Raw genomic sequence first — 23,375 nt, 5'->3', positions numbered from 1 at the left:
CTCAGTAACTTCACACTGGGCTGTATCTGCATAAACCACCGTTTTCTGCAGGCCTCACAAAGCTGCTGCTTTCACTTATGCGCAGAACGGCCTGCTCGCATTCCACCAAGTTGTAACACTGTAGGGGTGCAAGGTGCCTTTTCCCGGGGAATATGGCAGCCCGCAGCAGCTGAGGAACAACACAAGTCCAGTTTCTGGTACAACTGACCCCGGCCAGTTTTATTGAAACAGAAAATAAAACAAACCCCAAAATAAAAATACCTTGCCTGTCCGGCACTAACTAAACATAAGATGTTCCTAACTGTCACTAAACAAAACACAGAGTTCTTCAGTACATACTGTATAGCTTACTTGCATCAGAAAGCGTGTCTCTCACACACAGATCCTGCAGCCTTCCCAGGCAGTCTGCCCATACTAATCAGGTTAGAAGCACTATAACACTCTTACACAGCTGAAACCCTGATTAGCCCTCTGTGAGGCCAAAGACCCGAACTGGGCCCAATGTCTAGAACTCGCCTTATCTCTCTCTCAGAGCCTTTACCCAGCTTTTACAGCAAACTGAAAAGGTTCAGACAAAACAAAAAGCATTTTTCCTAGAAGTTAACATTTTCTAAAACATGTAAGACAAGAACCTGGGACAAATATACCTGCCCTCAAACACTATCCCAGTGTTCTTGTCACATTAGGTATAGACAAACAAGCATCTACCAAAAATTTTCTTGGGGTAACCTGAATAATATAATGCTTGCTTCTTCCTTATTCACAAATGGAGGGGAAATGTTATACAGTAGACTATCACATCCACAAAGACAAGAGAGGCTGATATGGTGTCAATGTTTTCAATAATGGACTTGATTGGTGGGATGTCATGGGGTGCGAGTTATTCATGCAGTACAAATGCGCACCTTCTCACACATTAGGTGCAAGTATGTTGTAAAATGCACCCAATCTAATAGCCTGCAAGTTTTTAAATTTGAGGATATTGCATTGTGTGAGTGTATACGGGTTTTCTCAAATGAAAACCCACACATTGTAATGTGAGTTTCGTTACATTGTGCAAGTTTAACAGAAGCATGTCCAATTCATTGAAATCCGTTCATGTTTCTGTCAGGAAAAGTACTGAAATAGTTTTTAAAAAAGTGAAAGAAAAAAAACCGGACGTGCAGTCCTCCCCCCACCCCTCCCAAAGCATAACCAGCCCTGGGATCATTAAGGCGGTCCTGGTTGCTAACATACAGTGAAAAATTGAGTAGGTGTCCCCCTAGCACTGAGCTCTTGGACTGGTTACAAAAATAGGGGGGAAAAAGACGTACAGTTCCCCCGTATTTTTGGAACCAGAACCGGGCTCCACTAGTCAAGGAGATAATACCACAGCTTGGGGACACATTTATACAGGTCCCTGTGACCATAACATTAAATCCTCAACTAGTCAGCCATGGCTGGGATTCCCTGGGGGTGTAGGAACAACCCGATAAAGTCCACCCAGGGCTGAAGTCCAGGGCTATGGCTGCCACCCATGAAGAATTAATATTGTCTTTTACATTGGAACTATAGGTCCCAGCAAGCATGATGCATATGCTGGTACTTGGGGAACCATAAGTACCAGCATGTGGTGCATTAAAGGGCCCACTGGTATTTGTAGTTCTACTGTATCTGTAAATCTGGTGTAGGTCGGTCTTCTTTTGTCCATGTAAGCATCCACAAGGTTAAAAAGTGTAACGCAATCCAACCGGGTAAAGGGATCTATATGTATACACGGGGATCCCCTTTTCCCAAATTACCTCAATTAAACTTCCCAACCATAGACTTCAATGGATATTTTTGTCCCCATTGAACTTTATGGGATTCACTTGAGTGAAAGGTGAGCACACAGCCAATTAGGAGAGTGCTACTACGTTTTTGTGTTTTCCTGCAGTAAACTTTTCCTTTATTTGAGGTGTTTTTTTTTTACCAATGTAAAATATTGTTTGTTTGTTTTTAAGATGCCCTGATTTAAACCCTCTATGTCCTTAAGCATCGACTTTAGTAGATAATGTTAAAGGACAAATATTACCATGACTAGTGGCAGCAGCTGTAGTGCTAATATTTGGTTGCTGTTCCTGCTCTTCTGTTGATTGATCATGATCCATATCGATGAACACACACAAGTTGTTAAAAAAAATACTTCTTTGTTTTTTCACAAAGGACAACTCACACTGCAGACTCACAGTGCTTATATTTAGGAGCTCAGTGCAGCATGGCACGTACAGCACACACAAGTTATACAAAAAAATATTTTTTTTCACAAACAACTCAGTGCTTATATATATTACAGTATGTATGATGTTGAATGCAGTCGGGCACACACCTATTGAGTTTTATTGAACACACACAGCTTATAAAAAAAATGAAAATAAACTTTTTTGTTTTTTTTCACAAATGACAACTCACACTGTGGACTTATGGTGCTTATATGTATGAACGCAGTGGCATACACCTACTGTTTTTTTTTTTTTTTTTTTGAATGCTCAAGTTGTGCAACAAAATAATGGCAATAAAATAATTGCAATAAAATAATAATGGCAATAAAATAATTGCAATAAAAACTTTTACTGTGCACCAATAAAGGGTTAATGCTGCCCTGTATTAGGAGCTCTGGGCTGCACTGTGGGCACTGGCATAAAAAAAACCAGTGTGCAGTTGTACCAAGGGGTAATTCTCAGCCACAGTGTGACATATTTAGGGTTGCAGGCAGCACCAGTGTGACACACTAAGGGTTACAGGCAGCACCAGTGTGGCACACTCAGGGTTACAGGCAGCACCATTGTGACACATTTAGACAATAGATGTAACTTCCTGCATGCCTTGCTAACTGCCTACAGATCAAAACTAGCTCGCCTAGTATTAACACTAAAAGACATTAATTTAGTAAGGGACATGTGGTTGCCAGTGCCACTGCTGTTTGCACCAGTAGATTGATCATCAACGATAATTTGCTGCCCTGGCAGTCTCTAGTGTGCTCTCTCTCCAGCATCCTGTGTGAATGGCACCCAAATCACAGCAGGAGGGACTTTTATCGAATACAAAACATGCAAGATCTGACGCCGGGAAGATGATGTTTTGCCTCGTTCTGAAATTCGAGCAAGGTGGGAAAATCCAACCTGGCGCTTGGATTCCCTGGGATCCCGGAAGTTCTGGTGGGCTCATCTCTAATCTTCATTCATGTCTAAGCAGATGTTACCTCACTGACAATGCTACCCACATGTATTTTAAACAATGGACTAACATATTAAGGGGGAAAGTCAATTGCCCACGGTAATTCAATCTGGGGCACTCCAATAAACCCTGAAGGCAACCAGATTCCGACACTTATTAGGGATTTTTTTTTTTTGGGACCTGATTAAAAGCCTGATTAATGCCCTGTTCTTGTAATTGTGGCCTTAATTTTTCAGATGGTAAAAATGTGCTCTAATTGGATTGCCTGAAAAAAAAAATAGCCGAAAAGTCCAGTTTTTACCACCCGAAAAAATAACCACGAGCAGTTGAATTCCTCCCTATATGTTTACACAGTAAGAATGGCTATTTCCCTGAGCATGTATACGCACAGTTCTTTGTGTTAGCTGTGTTACAGGTTTAATACCCTAGTACGTCCAGAACTTGTAATCAGGCCCTGCTTAACAACATCCAGAGTAGGTAGCTTTCTGTATTGTTCCAAGTCCTGATGCTGACCTACAATGAATTTGTGAGTAGAATAGCTGATACAGTATACTTTTATGATATATTCTGGATTTATTTATTACTCATGTACTCATTTTCTTTGTAAACATTTTTCTTCTCTTAAGTATGCTAGGTTTTAATAAAGCTACAATTATACAATGAAAACATTTTGATAACGGTACCCAACAGATGATAAATATTGGCTTTTACACAAAAACATTGTACATTTGCTATGTAACATATTAGGCACATGGACGTTTTTCTCTCGCAATTTTAACGATAAGCAGAAGAGAGTTTTTTCTGTTTTCATGCAGTTATGCCTGAGGAAACCATCAGCTGGACATATATGATTAGAAAAGTTAAGATTACTAACTACAAAATATGTGAGAGCACAACTATTTTATTTTGAATGCATGCATCTACAGTATTTGTTTACGTTGCACAAATATTTATATATATATGTGCTCATCTACTTTCTGAACCTGGAATAGCTCCTCTTTCATCCATTTTTTTGCTGAGGTTAAGCGGGATACTGGAATATGCATGCCAGTGAACTCAGAGAGGCATTGCTATGAGCGTAGCTTAAATAGAGGCTTGTAGGCCCCTGGAAAACTCTAAAGGTGGGCCTCCTATTTGACCCTGGGATCAGCAGCATTGTGTTTCACAGCTGCAGATGCAGCATTCAGAGTCAGTTCTCCATCCTGTATAAGCCTGCCCCCAGACTCCCATTGGCTCGTTACACAGGAGTCTGGAGGCGGGCTTATACAGGAAAGAGAAGCTGACTGCTGCTGCATCCCGAGTGCAGCAGTGGCTGTGAAACACAAAGCACTACAGTATTTAGTGACTGATTTGGGATGGGCCTCCTTCACCTTAAGGTCCCCTGTGGACATTTGCTAGTTTAGCAACCAGGGGCGGATAGGCCATGGGGTTCACAGAGAATATCCCCGGTGAGCCAATGTGCATGTGGGGCCTGTTATGTTGTATACCTCTGGTGCTGCCCATGTGAGGCCACTTCTATACATTTTTACAGGGCCACTTTACACCCCTGCTAGCAACCCTGTAGTTTTACCACTGGCAAGGACCCTAAAATGCACAATCTTCACCACAATCTCATTTCAATGTTCACAGATGACCTCCTGAAGAATTTAATGCTAGGTGTGTTTCATGATCATGCTTCACAAAACAAGATACTTTCCATGGAATGGAGAACATCACAAATTGTGCCCTGGTAAGTGGTGTGGTGTTTATTTGGGTGGTCTTCTGTTTGCCGGCGGTCTGGCTACCGGCGCTCAGTATACCGGCGCCGGGAGCCCGACAGCCGGCATACCGACAATTATTTTCCCTCGTGGGGGTCCACGACCCCCATAGAGGGAGAATAAAATAGTGTGGCGCGCGTAGCGCGCCACCGTGCCCGTAGCGTGGCGAGCGCAGCGAGCCCGCAAGGGGCTCATTTGCGCTCGCCAAGCTGTCGGTAAGCCGGCGGTCGGGCTCCCGGCGCCGGGATGCTGGTCGCCGGGAGCCCGACCGCCGGCCAGCCGTAGTGAACCCGTTTATTTACTGACATCCATTTACTTGTACAGTATGTGCCCAATTCCTCACATCTCCCCAGAGTGAATTTATAACTTATCCGGTATCAATTTATAGAATATTAATGTGTGCATAGATCTGTGGAAATAATCTAGTGTGCTTCATGTATAATTTTACAGTAGTAATTCTTATAGTAACAACTAAACTGCCAAACGTTCCCTTATAAAAGGACATAGGTAATAGCATTCACATTGCTCACCATTGTATAAAATGAAGTACTGAGCGTTCCTGAAAAATATAGATAAACTATTAATCTTCTGATTGCCCATTGTGCTTCTTAACCAACTGCAATTACATTACTGTATCTGTCTGATTAATTGCTGCAGATGTAGCAAGTTATTGATTACAGTGAGTAGGATAAAGAAAATCTACAAGTAATGATAACTGGGCACTGCACCTAATAATTCTACACTCTGAGCTGGAACAGTGATATTTGCCTCTGACCAGCTTAACAATTGTAATTGGAAAGGGAAATGTCCAAATTGTATGAATATGATCTCTCAGCAGATATCCAGACATGATTAACCTGTGACATCTTCATCCAGCCTGGTCTCTTAGTCAAAGTTGTAATAAAGACACAGAGCAAAGAACATGGCAAACATCTGTGGATAAAGCATATTAAAGTCAGTCTCGTAACGTATTCTGTTGGTCTATCTATCTATCTATCTATCTATCTATCTATCTATCTATCTATCTATCTATCTATCTATCTATCTATCTATCTATCCACCCATTTAAGATTAAGGAAAGAGTATTGTTATTAACAGTATATACACTAACATTATATAGTAGTGACTATGGGGGTCATTCCGACCCGATCGCTCGCTGCAGTTTGTCGCATCGGTCGGGGCGGAACTGCGCATGCGCCGGCGCCGCAGTGCGCCGGCGCATAGCAGCTTTTGTTACCTAGCGATTGCCTCTGAGACAGAGGCGGTCGCTAGGCGGGAGGGGGCTGAACGGCGGCGTTAAGCCGCCGTTTAGGGAGCGGTCCGGCCAACGCAGGCGGGGCCGGACCGTTGGGGGGGGGGCGAGCCACGGCGGCTGCGTGACGTGTCACGCAGCCGCTGCGGCCAGCGGGAGCGAAGAGCAACTCCCGGCCAGCCACAGGAGCTGCGCTGGCCGGGAGTTACTCCTCAAATACGAAGGCATTGCCTCTGTGCGATGCTTTTGTATTTGTGCGGGGGGGCCGGCACTTACATGCGGGGCGGACTAGCCCTGTGCTGGGCGTCCCCCCGCATGTCTGAGTTAACGATCGTAGCTGTGCTAAATTTAACACAGCTACGATCAACTCTGAATGACCCCCCATGGCCCTCATTCCGAGTTGATCGCTAGCTGCCGTTGTTCTCAGGGCAGCGATCAGGTAAAAAATCGGCACTTCTGCGCATGCGTATGATGCACACTGCGCACGTGCGATATACTTTCACAAAAGCCGATGCAGTTTCACACAAGGTCTAGCAACGCTTTTCAGTCGCACTGTTGACCGCTGAGTGATTCACAGGAATGGGGCGTTTCTGGGAGGTAACTGACCGTTTTCCGGGAGTGTGCTGAAAAATGCAGGCGTGTCAGATACAAATGCAGGCGTGCCTGGGGAAACGGGGGAGTGGCTGGCCGAACGCAGGGCATGTTTGTGACGTCAAAACAGGAACTAAATAGTCTGAAGTGATCGCAAGGTAGGAGTAGGTCTGCAGCTACTCAGAAACTGCTTGAAAAAATGTAGACGCCGTTCTGCGATCCTTTTTGGTCGCACTTCTGCTAAGCTAAGATACACTCCCAGAGGGCGGTGGCTTAGCATTTGCACTGCTGCTAAAAGCAGCTAGCAAGCGATCAACTCGGAATGAGGGCCTATGGGCCTAATTCAGAGTTTACTGTAGCAGCAAATTTGTTAGCAGTTGGGCAAAACCATGCGCACTGCAGCGGGTGAAGATGTAACATGTGCAGAGAGAGTTAGATTTGGGTGGGGTGAGTTCAAACTGAAATCTAAATTGCAGTGTAAAAATAAAGCAGCCAGTATTTACCCTGCACAGAAACAATATAACTCACCCAAATCTAACTCGTTCTGCGCGTTACATCTGCCCCACCTGCAATGCACATGGGGGTCATTCCGAGTTGTTCGCCCGTTGCTGATTTTTGCTATACTGCGATTAGTCGCTTACTGCGCATGCGCAAGGTTCGCAGAGCGCATGCTCTTAGTTATTTTACACAAAAGTTAGGTATTTTACTCATGGCATAACGAAGCTTTTTCATCGCTGTGCTGATCGGAGTGTGATTGACATGAAGTGGGTGTTTCTGGGCGGAAACTGGCCATTTTATGGGAGTGTGCGGAAAAACGCAGGCGTTCGAGTTGTAAAACACAGGAGTGGCTGGAGAAACGGGGGAGTGGTTGGGCAAACGCTGGGTGTGTTTGTGACGTCAAACCAGGAACGAAAAGGACACAATGGCTGAGTAAGTCTGGAGCTACTCAGAAACTTCTAAGAAATTTCTATTCGCAATTCTGCTAATCTTTCGTTCGCAATTCTGCTATGCTAAGATACACTCCCAGAGGGCGGCGGCCTAGCGTGTGCAATGCTGCTAAAATCTGCTAGTGAGCGAACAACTCGGAATGAGGGCCATGGTTTTGCTACCAAATTTGCTACTGCGATCAACCCTGAATTACCACCTGTGACAGTTTTAGAATCTTATTAACTGTATAATGTGCTGCACATGCTGGTTACATATTGATAACCAGTTTGTACCATTTGTACATCTACTGGAGAGTATGCACTGCAGTATGCATGGCCAGAGAGGAGCTCATGCTGAGTTTCAGCACCTTTACATAAAAATAACCCAAATTCATTCAGTAAATAAATTGCAAAAACACTTGCATGCACATGCACGGCTGAACAATTGCAACATGCATGCAGGCCTGTAACCAGTAACATATGAGCCAAGTTTATATCAAGCATACATCAGATACATCCAATTATTTGAACTTTTATTTTGATAGTTAAATACACATTCACTGTGACTGTATGTTTAAATAACAAAAACAACTTTAGTAATGCAGCTGTAATAACTCTTTTTCATATGTACTTTTACTAAAAGTATCCATGAAAAATAATACATGCACAGTCAATGAAAAAGCACCTAATTAGCTTCCTGTGAAATCCAGAATCAGCCAATCAGTGAGCTAGAGCTGGCGACCATCATTTTCATTGTATATTTGCACTTGTCTTTGACTGGAGTGTATGCATCTATTTATGGGTCTACACCTGTTCCATTTTATGTGTGCTGTTACTGTACTTAGTCTACCATGGAATGACCCTTCCCACAACTGCTCCACTCAGATGCAAGCAAATTTTGTATATACTGTACACGAGCAGAACCAGTTGTGTGTTTTATGCAATGCAAACTGGCATACATCCAACTCAGCATCAGCTCCAAAAATCAGTCTTTGATAGTTTTAAGTTACCAAAGTTTATAATTAGAATAAAATAAGTGTATTATACTAGTAGCTGGGCTGTATTCCACTTTAATCCGATCCTGCTTGGGCCGCTGCCCCATACCAGTGCACAATGACAAGCGGCCCGAGCGGCTGAGCTGCTTCTCATTGCGCTACAGCAGCTCACTCCTAGACTGCTGAGGAAAGCCTGATCGCGTCACAGGCAAAGGCAGCTGGCCGGGATTTCTTCTGTGACGTCAGGCACTGGGAGGCGTGGGGGCGGAGTCAATGCAAGAGCGTTTATCCGCGCAGCACATTTGATGTTCTGAACGCTGAAGAAAGAAACACCACCTGAGGTTGGTAGTAAATGAATAGCTGGCGGCAGGCAGCAAGAGCTGCCAGGCGAGGGGTGCCAAGTATGGGGAGGAAGTTGCTATCTGTGTCTAGGGAAGGAGGGAGGGAGTCAGATGGTTAAAAGCTGCTAACTGTGCCCTAAGGTGGGGGTGGGGGGCAGTGGAAGGAGAAGGTAGTATCTGTGTTTCTGTTGGGGGGTTGTTTAAAAGCTACTATATGGGTCCAGGGGAGGGGGGGGGGTAGAAGCTGCTATATGGCGAGAGGGGGGATAGAAGCTGCTATATGGGGGGAGGGAGGATAGAAACTGCTAAGTGGGGAGAGGGGGGATAGAAGCTGCTATATGGGGAAAGGGAGGACATAAACTGCTATATGGAGAGAGGGGTGATAGAAGCTACTATGTGGGTCCAGAGGAGAGGGGGGAAGAGGAGCTGGTACCCATGCCAGGGGAAAAAGAGGAGCTGTAAATACAATTGATAAGGCTGGGGCCACACATAGCGACCAAGCGGGTCCCGCTGAACGGGACCGGCTCGGCCGGGAGGGGGGTTCTGTGTGCACACGGATCCTGATCTGCGGGATGCCGCAGAACAGGATCCGGCCAGTGACAAACAGGATTTCAATGGAGCACCGGCCCAACTGCAGCGGCCCTCGAATATTCACTGAAAGTGTTAAGTGGCCCCCCAGCTGAAATAATTGCCCACCCCTGCTTTAAAGGCTCATGAGAAAAAAGTGATAGTCTCCATATAACAGCAGCATTCAGTGCATTTCCCAACAGCAGGATAAACCATTTATTTGGGTTGGAGTCTGGTGACCACCAGTAAGGATCCCTGCGGTCAGCATACCGATGCCGGGATCCCAGCCACCAGGATGCCGGCAGGGGGGCGAGCGCAACTAAGCACCTTGAGGGCTCGCTGCGCTTGCCACAGGTTCTATTCCCACTGCGTGGTTGTAGTGGACATCCACGAGTGGGAATAGCCCTGGGCCCCCTGCCAGCATCCTGGTGACCGGAGTCCTAACGTCAGTATGCTGAACACCGGGATCATGACCGCCGGTCACCTGACTACATCCCATATATTTTTTACAGTACATATTACTTGATTTTCACAAGTGCCAGTAAATTAGTAAAGATGACTACGTTTAACTTAATCATGATCATTTCTCGCATAGCAAAATTTTTACTGACACAAAATGAAAGTCTGCAAGAAGGCACCAACATATATATCTGTACTGTGAATTCTGGGCGTTTTCACAGAGCACTTCAATGAGAAGGATTAGATTTTTGCCCTCATTATTGAAAGACAAGATACACTAACTATTGGTGGGGTGCCTGCTGTCAGGCTCTTGTAATGGGGCCTGGTGGTGAGGATGATCTGGCAACACTGGTCCATCTGCTCTATTGGGCTCTTCTCAGAAAGCGTGTGGATACAGTATATCCCATGTACACCTGTGAGTCAGTCCGACCCTGGGAGTACTACCAAGTAAAGACATTGTCTGGTTTGTAGCAAATATATTTTACATTTTACCTCAATTCCAAGTACTCCAAAGCCTACAGCTGCAGATACAGAAATGTATTTCTTCAAACTTCTTGCAATGGTAATAAAACAGCCCTAGTGCAAAAGGTATAAAATCAGGAAATAGTACTATAAAATGCAATATCATCTATCAAGTGATACATTAATAATTTAAAGTCATAATAGTCATATTAGTTTCATCATCATTTACTGTACTATATTCTCTCTGTAAATAGTTCATTCATAATAGTTTTTAAAAGACTGGAACTCTATATACTTTTGTATTTTTCCATTGCTCACGAATTAACAAATAAAACAGTGGTATTGTTGTCATGACCATTTATATTCCATGTATGTTTATTTAAAAATGACCACATATTTGTGAACTGTCAGACATTTAGTACAATTTAATTCTATTATAAAGTACTGTTGAACAAACAACACAAGTCAACTGCATCAAAACTGCTGTTTATAAAAGTACCTTTAGGGCCAGAGTCAGAGAAGAACATGCAATTTTGTTTATATTTAAATAAGCACAAAGGCCTTCATTATATGATGTCTAGGTCACTGGCATCAACAACCTTTGCTCGTCCTGCTTGCATGTTTCTCTTCCTTCCATCCTTCCACATTACCTTCTACATTGCTTAATCTCTAACATTATTACACAGCACACGTCTGTTTTCTTTTAACAAAAAGAGCACCTATAACAATTACTGTAGCCTGGACTTCCAGTTCCGGCTCCTGAGCTGATGGATGCTTAGTGGGAGAGCTCCATTCACATCCCGGCGCCACAGCATCGCACAGCCGCGTACGCAGCTGGAAACACGGCTCACTGTACACTGGAGGTTGGGGAGCATAGAGCACATCTGATGGAGAAGTTTTTCCCTCCGCAGAAGCAGCCTAAACAGCAAAGGGCGCACTCCCCAAAGATGCAGGCTGACTCCAATATTAATGACGTAGTTAAAGCCATACAAGAAACTATGGGACCTATAATGGAAGCCCATTCAGCTAAGCTATCTCAAGCTGTTTAAGATATCAAATCTCAAATTAAGCAATTGTCCCAAAATGTGCATTCTAATGAAAATAGACTGGGAGCTAATTTTCAGGATGTGTAAGAATTAAAGGTCACTGCCTCCTCCTTACAGAAGTCTTATCATCAGGCTCTGAATAAATAAGATGACCTTGAGAATAGATCCCGCTACAATAACTTTCGTGTTACTGGTTTGGCTGAATCTCTTAAAGGGACAGAGTTGATACGTTTCCTACAGTCCTCGCTTCCTGAGATGCTTAATATCACAGAGGAGTGCACTGGTATAGAGGTGGAGAGGGCCCATTGCCTAGGACCTGTACGGAATTCCAAAGATTGTAGACCACGTGTAGTCATATTTCAATGTCTTAATTTCCTGCATAAAGACATTATTTGTAATGCCTCACTTAGACATCCAGATTTCAAATGGAATGATGTACCCATCCGGATATTCCAGGATTACTCGACAGACGTTATTAGGGCGAGGAAAGACTTTTCTCCCATCTGCATTAATCTGTTCAAGGCGAACAACAAATTTGCCCTTCTCTATCCCGCCAGGCTGAGTATATTCGAGAGGGACACTTTCAAGGACTTCACCTCTGCTGCGGATGCAGAAAATTATCTCTCTGGTGCCCACTCTCTCCTCTCCTCCAGGAATTTAATGTTTCTTTACTGAATATATGTCAGTTTTCTGCCATTACTTAGTCCTCACTACACTATGTCGGGCAGCCGTTTGTATGCTGTTTTTTCTATTTTTTTTATTTTTCCTATTTCCTACTTCTATGTGATAATGATGTATAGATGATGGTGGAATGTATTTCCTGCTTTGTATGCTTCCTCTTGGGACAAACTTCCCTTTATAGTTGTGTTGAGCTGATTCAGAGTTTTGTGTTTCTTTGTATCTGAACTGCCGGGGTGTGCTAGGAGCATGGCCATTAATAGTAAGGGTAACATGTTTAATTTTGCTGGAGGTCCCTTACGGCAAATTTGCTGGGGTACTATTGCTATGTTATTACTCTCATTTTTGTTATGTTTCCATTTTATGTTCTTTATTTTTTCCTCCCTCCATTCCTTCCCTCTTTTTTCTTGTCTACACAATATTCCCTGTTACACATTTGTGGATTTTTTTCTGTAGTGGCTGGACCACTTTTGCCTGCAAGGTTGGCAAATATAAGTTTGCATTTATTGAGATATTTCTAGCATTACCTATGTAACATGGAATGTTGTGGGTATAAACTCCCCTGCTAAGAGAAAGAAGATCTTATTGTATCTTAGTAAGCTCAAACTAGACATCATATTTTTGCAGGAGATGCATCTCCTACCCCAAGAAGTATTGCAACCAAATGTGTTACATTGGTCAGTTATGGCATCCTGAACGTTTACATCTAAAGCCAGGGGCGTTGTTATATTAATCATGCAATCTCCTCCTTTTATAGTACACTTGACTATTTCAGACTCTCAGGGTCGATATATTATTGTAGATGTGACTTTAAACAAGATGCGTTGTGTTTTGTGTAACATATATGCACTGAATCAGCATTCTAAAGATTTACAATTATTAGTTAAGTTATACCCACATGCTGATGCCTCCTTAGTAATAGGTGGTGATTTTAACATTGCGTCATCTAACATAATGGACAGAAACACGATTTCTGTGCATTCTGCCCCTTCGATAGTACAGTAAATATACCTTTTATTTCTCGCGAGTTGGGGGTGGTTGATGCGTGGAGAGCCTGTCATCCTCTGGAATGTGATTATACGTGCCTATCGGCAGCTCATGGCATGCTCTCGTGCATCGACTACCTTCTGCTCTCGGGTCGTCTTTTTTCCAGAGTTCAGGAAACTATAATAGAGCCTATACTGTACATCTATCAGATCATGCCCTTTGCTGGCTGAAACTTTCTGTAGCAACTGATAAGGGATCTATTGAACAATGGCGGTTCCCCTCCCATCTCATTACATCTTCTAACTTTTAACAGATGATAGTAGATGCTTGGGAAACTTATGCACAGGATAATATGGGATGTGAAAGCGATGACACATTAATATACTGGCAAGCTTCTAAGCCAGTTATGTGTGGCATGATTACCTCTTATAGTAAATATAGAGACGTCCTTCAGGGATCTGACTATTTAGCCTCACAATCGAAATTGACAGCAGCATACTCCGATTTTAAAAATAATCCTACTCCTTCCACTAAAGCTATTATCATCAAAAAACCCTGTTTGATAGTGTTTTATCTCAGCTGGAGGAAAAATATACTTTCTGTAGAGACTACATGTATTATAGATTTGGTAACAAAAGTGGCAAACTCTTATCCAACTTGATGAAGGGTCATTATTAAAAGAATTAGGGGTCCAGATGGATCATTGGTTACCTCTAATGCTCAAAATATAGACATATTTAAATATTTTTATTCCCACCTATATTCTATCCTGACATTGATAACATTAGAAAGAGAGCATTCTGGTCTTCCATTCATGTACCAAGTATGTCGGAAGTACAAGCACAATCTCTAACTTCTCCAATTACTAAGGAATAAGTTATATCAGTCATCAAGTCTTTAAAATCTGGTAAAGCGCCGGGCCAGATGGGCTTACTAATGACTATTATAAAATTGTAATTAATAAAATATCGAAGCCTCTTATGATAGTTTTTAATAAACTCCTTTCTGGTTCCAAGCCCCCACTATATTTTAACTCAGCTGCAATACGGGTCTTGCCCAAACCTGGACGCGACTTAGATCTGCCCAGCTCTTATCAGCCAATTTCTTTATTAAATACTGATTACAAAATTTTCCCCAAAATATTAGCCAATAGGTTAAAAATAATTCTACCAAGCATTGTGCATATGGATAAATCGGGATTTATACATGGTCGTCAGTCCGTTGTGAACATTCGTAAAGTTTTGTGGTTTTACAGTGGTTGCAGTCCTTGGATGTATCAGATTCTAATGTGATTTTATCATTAGACGCCGAAAAAGTATTTGATTTAGTGACCATTTATTTGAGACGTTACGTGGTTTTGGTGCACCGGAGGACTTCATCCAACTGACTACTAATTTGCATTCCAATCCAGCCATACAAGTTATGGGTAACGGTATGTTATCATCATAATTCATTATTCAGAGGGGCACTCATGAGGGGTGTCCTCTGTCTCCCCTACTTTTGGGCTTGGTGTTAGAGCCATTGGCTATTGTCTTACGTTCTTCGTATTTCTCTAAATTTAAAGTGGACACTATGGAAACTAAACTCACATTATTTGCAGATGATATGCTGCTTTTTATTTCTAATTCCTTGTCCTCTATCCCATCGATAATGTCTTTGATTGATACCTTTGGCTTATTTGCAGGTTAATTATACAAAATCGGAGATGCTGCCTTTGTCAGGAGATGTATCACAATTTAGCCTACATCCTATATTGTCTCAATTTCCATTAGTTAAAGCATCCCTAAAATATTTCGGTATCAAAATTCCTGAGTCACTGCATAACTTATATTCTGTAAACTTTAAACCAGTAATAATGAATATTTCTAATTTATTATCTGGATGGTCGCAGCTTCCGCTGTCTTTGTTGGGGAGGACAGCTGTAATTAGGAGTATAGCTTTTCCTAAGCTTTTTAATTTGTTACAAATGCTTCTTATATTTATCAAAAAACGATGTGACGCAGGTCAATTCTATTTTTTAAAAATTGTTATGGAGTTCTAAAAAAACAAAAATAGCTTACTCTAAGTTACAATTATCTTGTGCTGACGGAGGTCTAAATATCACTGATTTGAATGTTTTTAGTAGAGCTATTTCATTTAGATATATTCTTGATTGGTTTTGGAAACGTTCTACTTTTATAAATTACGAATTGGAACTAGCACTATTCTATTTCTTCTCTCCCAGTGCCTTACTTCACTCCCCGAAAAAAGAGATCCAACCTGAGATTATCTCTAATACTCTATTCAGGGACACTTATAAAGCATGGAGATACACCAACTCTATTGATACTGAGAAATCCTCAATCTTCTCCTTTTAACACTTTCTGGGGGAACCCGATGTTTATCCTAGCTCTACAAAACCCTACTCTGTTCTATCAATGGAGAGATGCTGGATACGAATGTGTTTGATCCAGGGGGCTCTGTTATGCTTTCCTTTGATGAGATTAAAAACAAATATCAAATTTCTAACTGTCAATTTTTTATGTTTCTTCATATACGCCACTTTGTGAACACATTGCAAAACCCAGGCTGAAAGATGACACCTCAGATCCTATGCTGCCTCTTTTCTCTATATCTAGATTTAAGGTATATAAATTACACCATAATTATCATCTCCTTAGAGTTACCAATACGAGTAAACTTTGGCTGCGCTCCTTTCATAATTGGGCTTGCGATGTCCCGGAATTTACTGATTTTAACATGTTATGTAAGAGCAGCTAAAGGTCCTTTAAATTTCTACACTCTGCTGCAGTACAAGAGGTTCACTTGAAATCGGTACATTGAGCATATATATCGCAAGCCCAGATGTCACATATGGTCCCTGAAGAGCTAGGTATTTGTTCAAAGTGTAGTACTGTATGAATGGAGCTACATTCTTTCTCGATTTTTAGTAGTGTGGAAATATAGCCTTATTTTAGAATAAGATTATTCATTTTGTCAATAAAATATTCTCTCTACAAGTTGTAAAACACCCTTTAGCGTGTTTGATATTAAATTTCTCTATTTGGAACTTTGATAATAAACAGAAGGAACTGATTCCGGTTCTTTCGGTTATATTTACTGTGGCAAAAAAACAAATTCTGAAATATTGGAAAAAGAGGGTGTCTCCTTCACTGACTGAGGTTCAAAATATGCTATTAAGCAGCATTTATTTTGAAAGACGTGCTACTATCTCTAATGTAGAGAGAGGAATATCTCGTTTCTATAAGAAATGGGGAATGTATATTGCAAGTTTAGATGTTGATACCCAGTCTTATATATATGCACTTTTCGAATAATCTTCGTGGCATTTACATATAAAATCAGTTTTATTTACTTCTCACTTCCCAGATTAGTGGTTTCTATATGCCTTATATAAACCATAGATAAATTGTTGAACCTTGTTTGGTCATATTGCTATATATGGAATGTGTAACCCAGTCTTGTCTTCCCTCCTTCTCCCGATGTGTCATTCCGTTCCCTTTCTTTATTTTCATTATTTTCACTATTATTATATTTTTCTATTAGTATCTGCTACTTTTGTACTTCTTTGTTTGATATACGGTCTCTCTGATTCAATTTAACCACATAAATACAATACTTCCTATCTGGAATAGATACAGTGTCTATTCCGTCCTCTTGATAGGTAATTGTAAGGTTCTTTATTACACTTGTATGTCATATTGCTTCTTATATATTTGACTCAGATGTTTTTGTATGTGAAATGTCATACTACAAGATATTAGACTTGAGACCATTTGTCCAATGTTTATATTGTTTATTTGAAAATCTAATAAACAGTTTAAAAAAACAAAAACAACAACTACTGTAGCCTATCTAGCTGTTATCAGGGCCAGAGCTAGGTTTCTAGGCGACCTAAGCAAACCTTCACTCTGCTGCCCTTTCTTAGCCCAGTCCATGTGCTATAGTTATACATCCCATATCCCACACCACACAAATAAAACTGTATCTCCCACTCCTTCTGCATGACTATGGAGAGGGACACACCTTGCACAAAGAGACTGACTACCATCAGACTTACAAACAATGGTGCCACCACACCATCAGTGATTTATCACAAGAAACAATAGTAGTAGTACTGTGAAGGTGCTGTCTCTATGTTGAACCTTTGGAGTCGAATACGGAAAATTAAGGTAGACTTACTATGGTTAACTCTCTTTCTGCGAGGTACACTGGGTTCCACAGGGAATACATCAGGGTGTAGAGCGAGATCTTGAATCCAGAGGCATCATCAGGCAAAGCTTTGACTGTCCCAGGATGCATTGCATGGCCTCCTCTATAACCCCGCCTCCAGGCACTGTGAGCTCAGTTTTGTTAACAAGTCCAATGCAGGAGCAGGTAAAAGAAAAGGCAGATGCTAGTCACATAGAACCACAATCCTCACGACAGGAAAGGGTACCAGCAGCTAATGCCATACAACCCAAAGAAGTTAGGTGCGTCAGGGTGGGTGCCCTGTGGAACCTCGCAGAAAGAGAGTTAACCATGGTAAATCTACCATAAATCTTCTTTTCTGCAGCGGGGTACACTGTGTCCTAAAGCAGTTCCTCTAGGGAGAGGATGCGCCTTAGTGGGTAAGAGAACCCGGCGTCCAAAGGAAGCATCCTGGGAGGCGGAAGTAACAAAGGTATAGAATCTAATGAATGTGTTCACTGAGGACCATGTAGCCGCCTTGCACAATTGTTCTGGGGACGTGCCACAGCGGCCCACCCAAGAAGATTCAACAGACAGAGTAGAATGGGCTTTAACTGCAGCAGGAGCTTGTGCAATCACCATTCTAATCCATCTAGCCATGGTTTGCTTATTTGCAGGCCAGCCACATTTGTGAAAACCAAACCAAACAAAAAGGGAGTCTGACCTTCTGATAGAGGCAGTCCTCTCCACATAGATATGGAGAACCCAAATCACATCCAAGAATGTTCTTTGGGAGACAAATCCGAAGAGATAGAGGCCGGAACCACAATCTCTTGGTTAAGGTGAAAATATGAAACCACTTTAGGCAGATAACCTGGGCGAGTTTGAAGAACTGTTGGTCCTGGTGGAATATGAGAAAGGGTGGACGACAGGACAAAGCACCTAAGTCCGACACCCACCTTACATAGGCAATAGCCAGCAAGAACAAGACCTTGGCTGTGAGCCTTTTAAGGCCCACCTATTGAAGAGGTTCAATTGGAGACTCTTCCAGAGCATTCAGCACAACAGACAGATCCCATGGATCCACAGGAGGGACATAGGGAGGCTGAATCTGAATAACGCCCTGAATGAACATCTGAACATCAGGGATAGAGGCAATTTTTCTCTGAAACCAAACCGACACGGCAGATATATGAACCTTGAGGGAGGCCAGACGACGACTTAAGGCCAAGCCTCTCTGCAGAAAAGCCAGTATCCTGGAAGTACTGAATCCATGGACATCGTAATTCTTCTCAGCACACCAGGTGAAGTAAGAATTTTAGACCTTGTAATAAATCCGGGTAGATGCAGGTTTGCGGGCTTTCAACATCGTTTGAATAACCGCCTCGGAAAATCCTTTGGCTCTCAAAGCTGATGCTTCAAGAGCCACGCTGTCAAAGCCAGTCTGGCCAGGTCTGAGTAAACACAAGGGCCCTGTATGAGGAGGTCTGGTCATTGAGAAAGTAGAAGGGGATGCCCCATCGATAGACCCTGCATGTCTGAGAACCAATGCCATCTTGGCCATGCTGGAGCAACTAAAAGCAGCATTCCTCCTTCCTGTTTGAACTTCCGTAGAACCCTGGGCGGGAGTGACACTGGAGGAACATGTAAAGCAGCCAAAAGACCCATGGAATTGCCAGCGCATCCACAAACACTGCTTGAGGATCCCTTGTCCTTGATCCAAAGACCGGAACCTTGTGGTTGTGTCAAGATGCCATTAGGTCTACATCCGGTAGACCCCACCTGTCCACTAGGAGTTGAAAAACTTCTGGATGAAGACTCCACTCTCTGGCATGTACGTCCTGGTGGCTGAGGTAGTCCGCTTCCCAGTTCAGGACACCCGGAATGAACACTGCCTGTATACTTGGCAGATGACTTTCTGCCCAACAAAGGATTTTTGACACTTCCGTCATAGCCATGCGGCTTCGAGTGCTGCCTTAATGGTTTATGTATGCCCCTGTCATGGCGTTGTCTGACCGTACCTGAACCGGTCTGTTCCGTACCAGAGGCAGGGCAAGTGATAATTCATTGTACACCGCCCTCAGCTCTAGGATGTTTATCGGGATGAGTGATTCTTCCTCGGTCCACCGACCCTGAAAAGAGTGTTGCTCTAATACCACTCCCCATCCCCTTAGACTGGCATCCGTTGTCAGGAGGACCCAGTCTGGGATCCAGAAGGGAAAGACCAGCTCAATTGCTGGTCCTGGAGCCACCAGGTCAGCGACAAACGAACCTTCAGACTCAACAAGATCCTTTGGGATCTGATCCGATGAGACAGGCCCACCTACTCGCAAGAGTTAATCGTTGCAGAGGGCAGGAATGAAATTGAGCGTACGCCACCATGTCCAACGTCGACACCATCAGGCCAAGTACCTGCATAGCCGAGTGAATCAACACTTTGGGGTGATGGATGAAGTGTCTTATCCTGTTCTGGATTTTCAGTACTTGTCTGGAGACAGGAACAGTCTCTGACTGTGTGTGTCTAGGAGCGCTCCTAGGTGCACCATGCTCTGAGCTGGGACTAGCAAGGACTTCTTCCAGTTGATCAGCCATCCGTGGGCTTGTAAGGAACTCATCGTCAATTTTAGATGACTGAGGAGGACATTGTGGGAACTCGCCAGAATCAGCAGGTCGTCTAAGTATGGCAGGATTCTGACTCCCTGGCAACAGAGGTGTGCAGTCATCACGGCCACAACCTTGGTGGAGATCCGAGGAGCCGCGGCCAGTCCGAACGGCAGAACCTGAAATTGGTAGTGGCTGTCGCCAATAGCAAACCGCAGGAACTGCTGATATGATATGGCAATAGGAATATGCAGATAAGCATCCTGTATATCCAGAGATACCATGTAATCTCCGGGTTCCATCACCAGCACAATAGAGCGCAATATTTCCATACAAAACTTGGTGACCCTCACAAACTTGTTCGGTGACTTGAGGTTGAGAATAGGCCAAAAAGACCCACTGGGTTTCTACACAAGAGACAGGGTCTAATAATAGCCTCTGTCACGCTGGGACTGAGGTACCGGCACAACCACTCCTGTACTCAGAAGAGAACCTACCACTGTTTGCAGAGCCTGTGCTTTCAACGGATTCGAAGGGAGCACTGTAGTGCAGAACTGGTGAGGGGGACGTCTCTTGAAGGAGACAGCGCACCCGTGATAGACAACTTCCAGTACCCACGCATCTGAAGTGGTCTTTAACCACACCTGGACGAACTGTAGAATTCGGCCTCCCACCCAGGGGTTCCCCCGGGGGAGGCCCGCCCCGTCATGTGGCAGGCTTGTCTTGTTTTGAAGCAGGCTGAAGGGCTGCCCAGGACTGCTTTCTCTTGGACTTGGTGGTCTTGGGAGCACAAGATTGTCTGGGGATAAAACTGACCCTTGGCTTTTCCTCAAGGTTGAAAGGAACTAAAAGTGGTAGCAGAAGTATTAGTAGGAGGCAGAAAAGCAGTCTTGTTGCTAATTCAGACACTATTTTATTCATGTCCTCTCCAAATAAAATGTCCCCAGTGAAGGAGAGTACCTCCAAAGTCTTCTTGGAGTCCAAATCCACTTTCCACGACCTTAACCACAGTATGCGGCGAGCCAGAACAGACGTGGATGACGCTTTGGCTGCCAGTACCCCCGCCTCAGAGGACGCCTCCTGCATGTAGTAGGTGGCGATGCATATGTGAGGCAGGTATTGTCTGGCTTTGTCAGAAATATCTTCAGGCAGCTCATCCTCTAACGCCTGAACCCACGCCTCAATACCCGTTGTGGCCCAAGAGGCAGCTATGGTGGGCCTATGGATGGCCCCTGTGAGGGAATTTATAGACTTTAGGCATCCCTCCAAATGCTTATCTGTCGGTTCCTTCAGGGAGGTGACAGTGGTGACAGGCAGAGTAGACGACACCACGAGACGGGTAACGTGAGAATCCACCACCGGTGGATTTTCCCATTTATTACATAACTCTGTAGGGAGAGGATAGTGAGCCAAAGCCCGTTTGGGGAGCGGGAATTTCTTACCTGCGGTAGACCAGGGTACCTTCCTGATGTCCGCAAGATGATCAGAATGGGGTAATACAGTTTTAACCACCTTCTGTTGTTTAAACATATCAGTTTCCTTGGTCACTGTAGTGGAATCCTCATCCTCACTGATTTGAAGGATCTGCTTAATAGCATCCACCAGGCCAGGGACATCAACCTGTAAAGTAGAATCCTTGTCAGTAATACATGATTCAGAGTCTGACAGGACCGTATACTCCCCCTCCTCATCAGATGAAACATCAGAGAGGTTAGTAGATTGTGAGCAGGAAGCAGCCCGCTTAAATGACCCAGGGACACAGGAGTGATTGGGAGTAGATTTCTGTCTAATCAAAGACTGATTTAACTGTTGCAGCTGGGTAGACAAATTTTCCACCCAAGGCGGATTTACAGTAGGGACAACTTGTGGTGGCAGAGGTCCCATAGGGGGACTAAACAGTCCACCAGATTCCCCGGGAGGGTGGTGAACATAGCCCAGGGTGGCTCCATTGTAGTGACCGGAGCTGCAGGCTGACTGGGAGGCGCATGACATTTAGAACACATCCCATCATACAATACTTCCCTCTCAGGTAAACCTCTGGAGCATGCCATGTGGCAGGCTTGTCTTGTTTTGAAGCAGGCTGAAGGGCTGCCCAGGACTGCTTTCTCTTGGACTTGGTGGTCTTGGGAGCACAAGATTGTCTTGGGATAAAACTGACCCTTGGCTTTTCCTCAAGGTTGAAAGGAATGAAAAGTGGTAGCAGAAGTATTAGTAGGAGGCAGAAAAGCAGTCTTGTTGCTAATTCAGACACTATTTTATTCATGTCCTCTCCAAATAAAATGTCCCCAGTGATGGAGAGTACCTCCAAAGTCTTCTTGGAGTCCAAATCCACTTTCCACGACCTTAACCACAGTATGCGGCGAGCCAGAACAGACGTGGATGACGCTTTGGCTGCCAGTACCCCCGCCTCAGAGGACGCCTCCTGCATGTAGTAGGTGGCGATGCATATGTGAGGCAGGTATTGTCTGGCTTTGTCAGAAATATCTTCAGGCAGCTCATCCTCTAACGCCTGAACCCACGCCTCAATACCCGTTGTGGCCCAAGAGGCAGCTATGGTGGGCCTATAGATGGCCCCTGTGAGGGAATTTATAGACTTTAGGCATCCCTCCAAATGCTTATCTGTCGGTTCCTTCAGGGAGGTGACAGTGGTGACAGGCAGAGTAGACGACACCACGAGACGGGTAACGTGAGAATCCACCACCGGTGGATTTTCCCATTTATTACATAACTCTGTAGGGAGAGGATAGTGAGCCAAAGCCCGTTTGGGGAGCGGGAATTTCTTACCTGCGGTAGACCAGGGTACCTTCCTGATGTCCGCAAGATGATCAGAATGGGGTAATACAGTTTTAACCACCTTCTGTTGTTTAAACATATCAGTTTCCTTGGTCACTGTAGTGGAATCCTCATCCTCACTGATTTGAAGGATCTGCTTAATAGCATCCACCAGGCCAGGGACATCAACCTGTAAAGTAGAATCCTTGTCAGTAATACATGATTCAGAGTCTGACAGGACCGTATACTCCCCCTCCTCATCAGATGAAACATCAGAGAGGTTAGTGGATTGTGAGCAGGAAGCAGCCCGCTTAAATGACCCAGGGACACGGGAGTGATCGGGAGTAGATTTCTGTCTAATCAAAGACTGATTTAACTGTTGCAGCTGGGTAGACAAATTTTCCACCCAAGGCGGATTTACAGTAGGGACAACTTGTGGTGGCAGAGGTCCCATAGGGGGACTAAATAGTCCACCAGATTCCCCGGGAGGGTGGTGAACATAGCCCAGGGTGGCTCCATTGTAGTGACCGGAGCTGCAGGCTGACTGGGAGGTGCATGACATTTAGAACACATCCC

At 43.8% G+C, this 23,375-nt stretch overlaps 1 protein-coding gene across 1 annotated transcript in view; it reads right to left on the bottom strand.

Moving 5' to 3' along the window:
* Positions 1 to 5,282: 5,282 nt before the first annotated feature.
* The window catches only part of LOC135004275 (tetraspanin-18-like), a 71,866-nt gene continuing 53,773 nt past the window's right edge, over positions 5,283 to 23,375 (bottom strand). Inside the window, exons 6-7 of the mRNA XM_063951796.1 lie at positions 10,576 to 10,659; positions 5,283 to 5,885 (exon numbers count right to left, since the gene is read on the bottom strand). Coding sequence (XP_063807866.1) covers positions 5,838 to 5,885; positions 10,576 to 10,659 — 132 coding nt within the window. The 3' untranslated portion in view covers positions 5,283 to 5,837. The remainder of the gene's footprint in view (positions 5,886 to 10,575; positions 10,660 to 23,375) is intronic.

Source organism: Pseudophryne corroboree, chromosome 2 (assembly GCF_028390025.1).
Source record: "Pseudophryne corroboree isolate aPseCor3 chromosome 2, aPseCor3.hap2, whole genome shotgun sequence".
Classification (NCBI taxonomy): domain Eukaryota; kingdom Metazoa; phylum Chordata; class Amphibia; order Anura; family Myobatrachidae; genus Pseudophryne; species Pseudophryne corroboree.
This window is presented reverse-complemented; position numbering and strand designations above follow the sequence as displayed.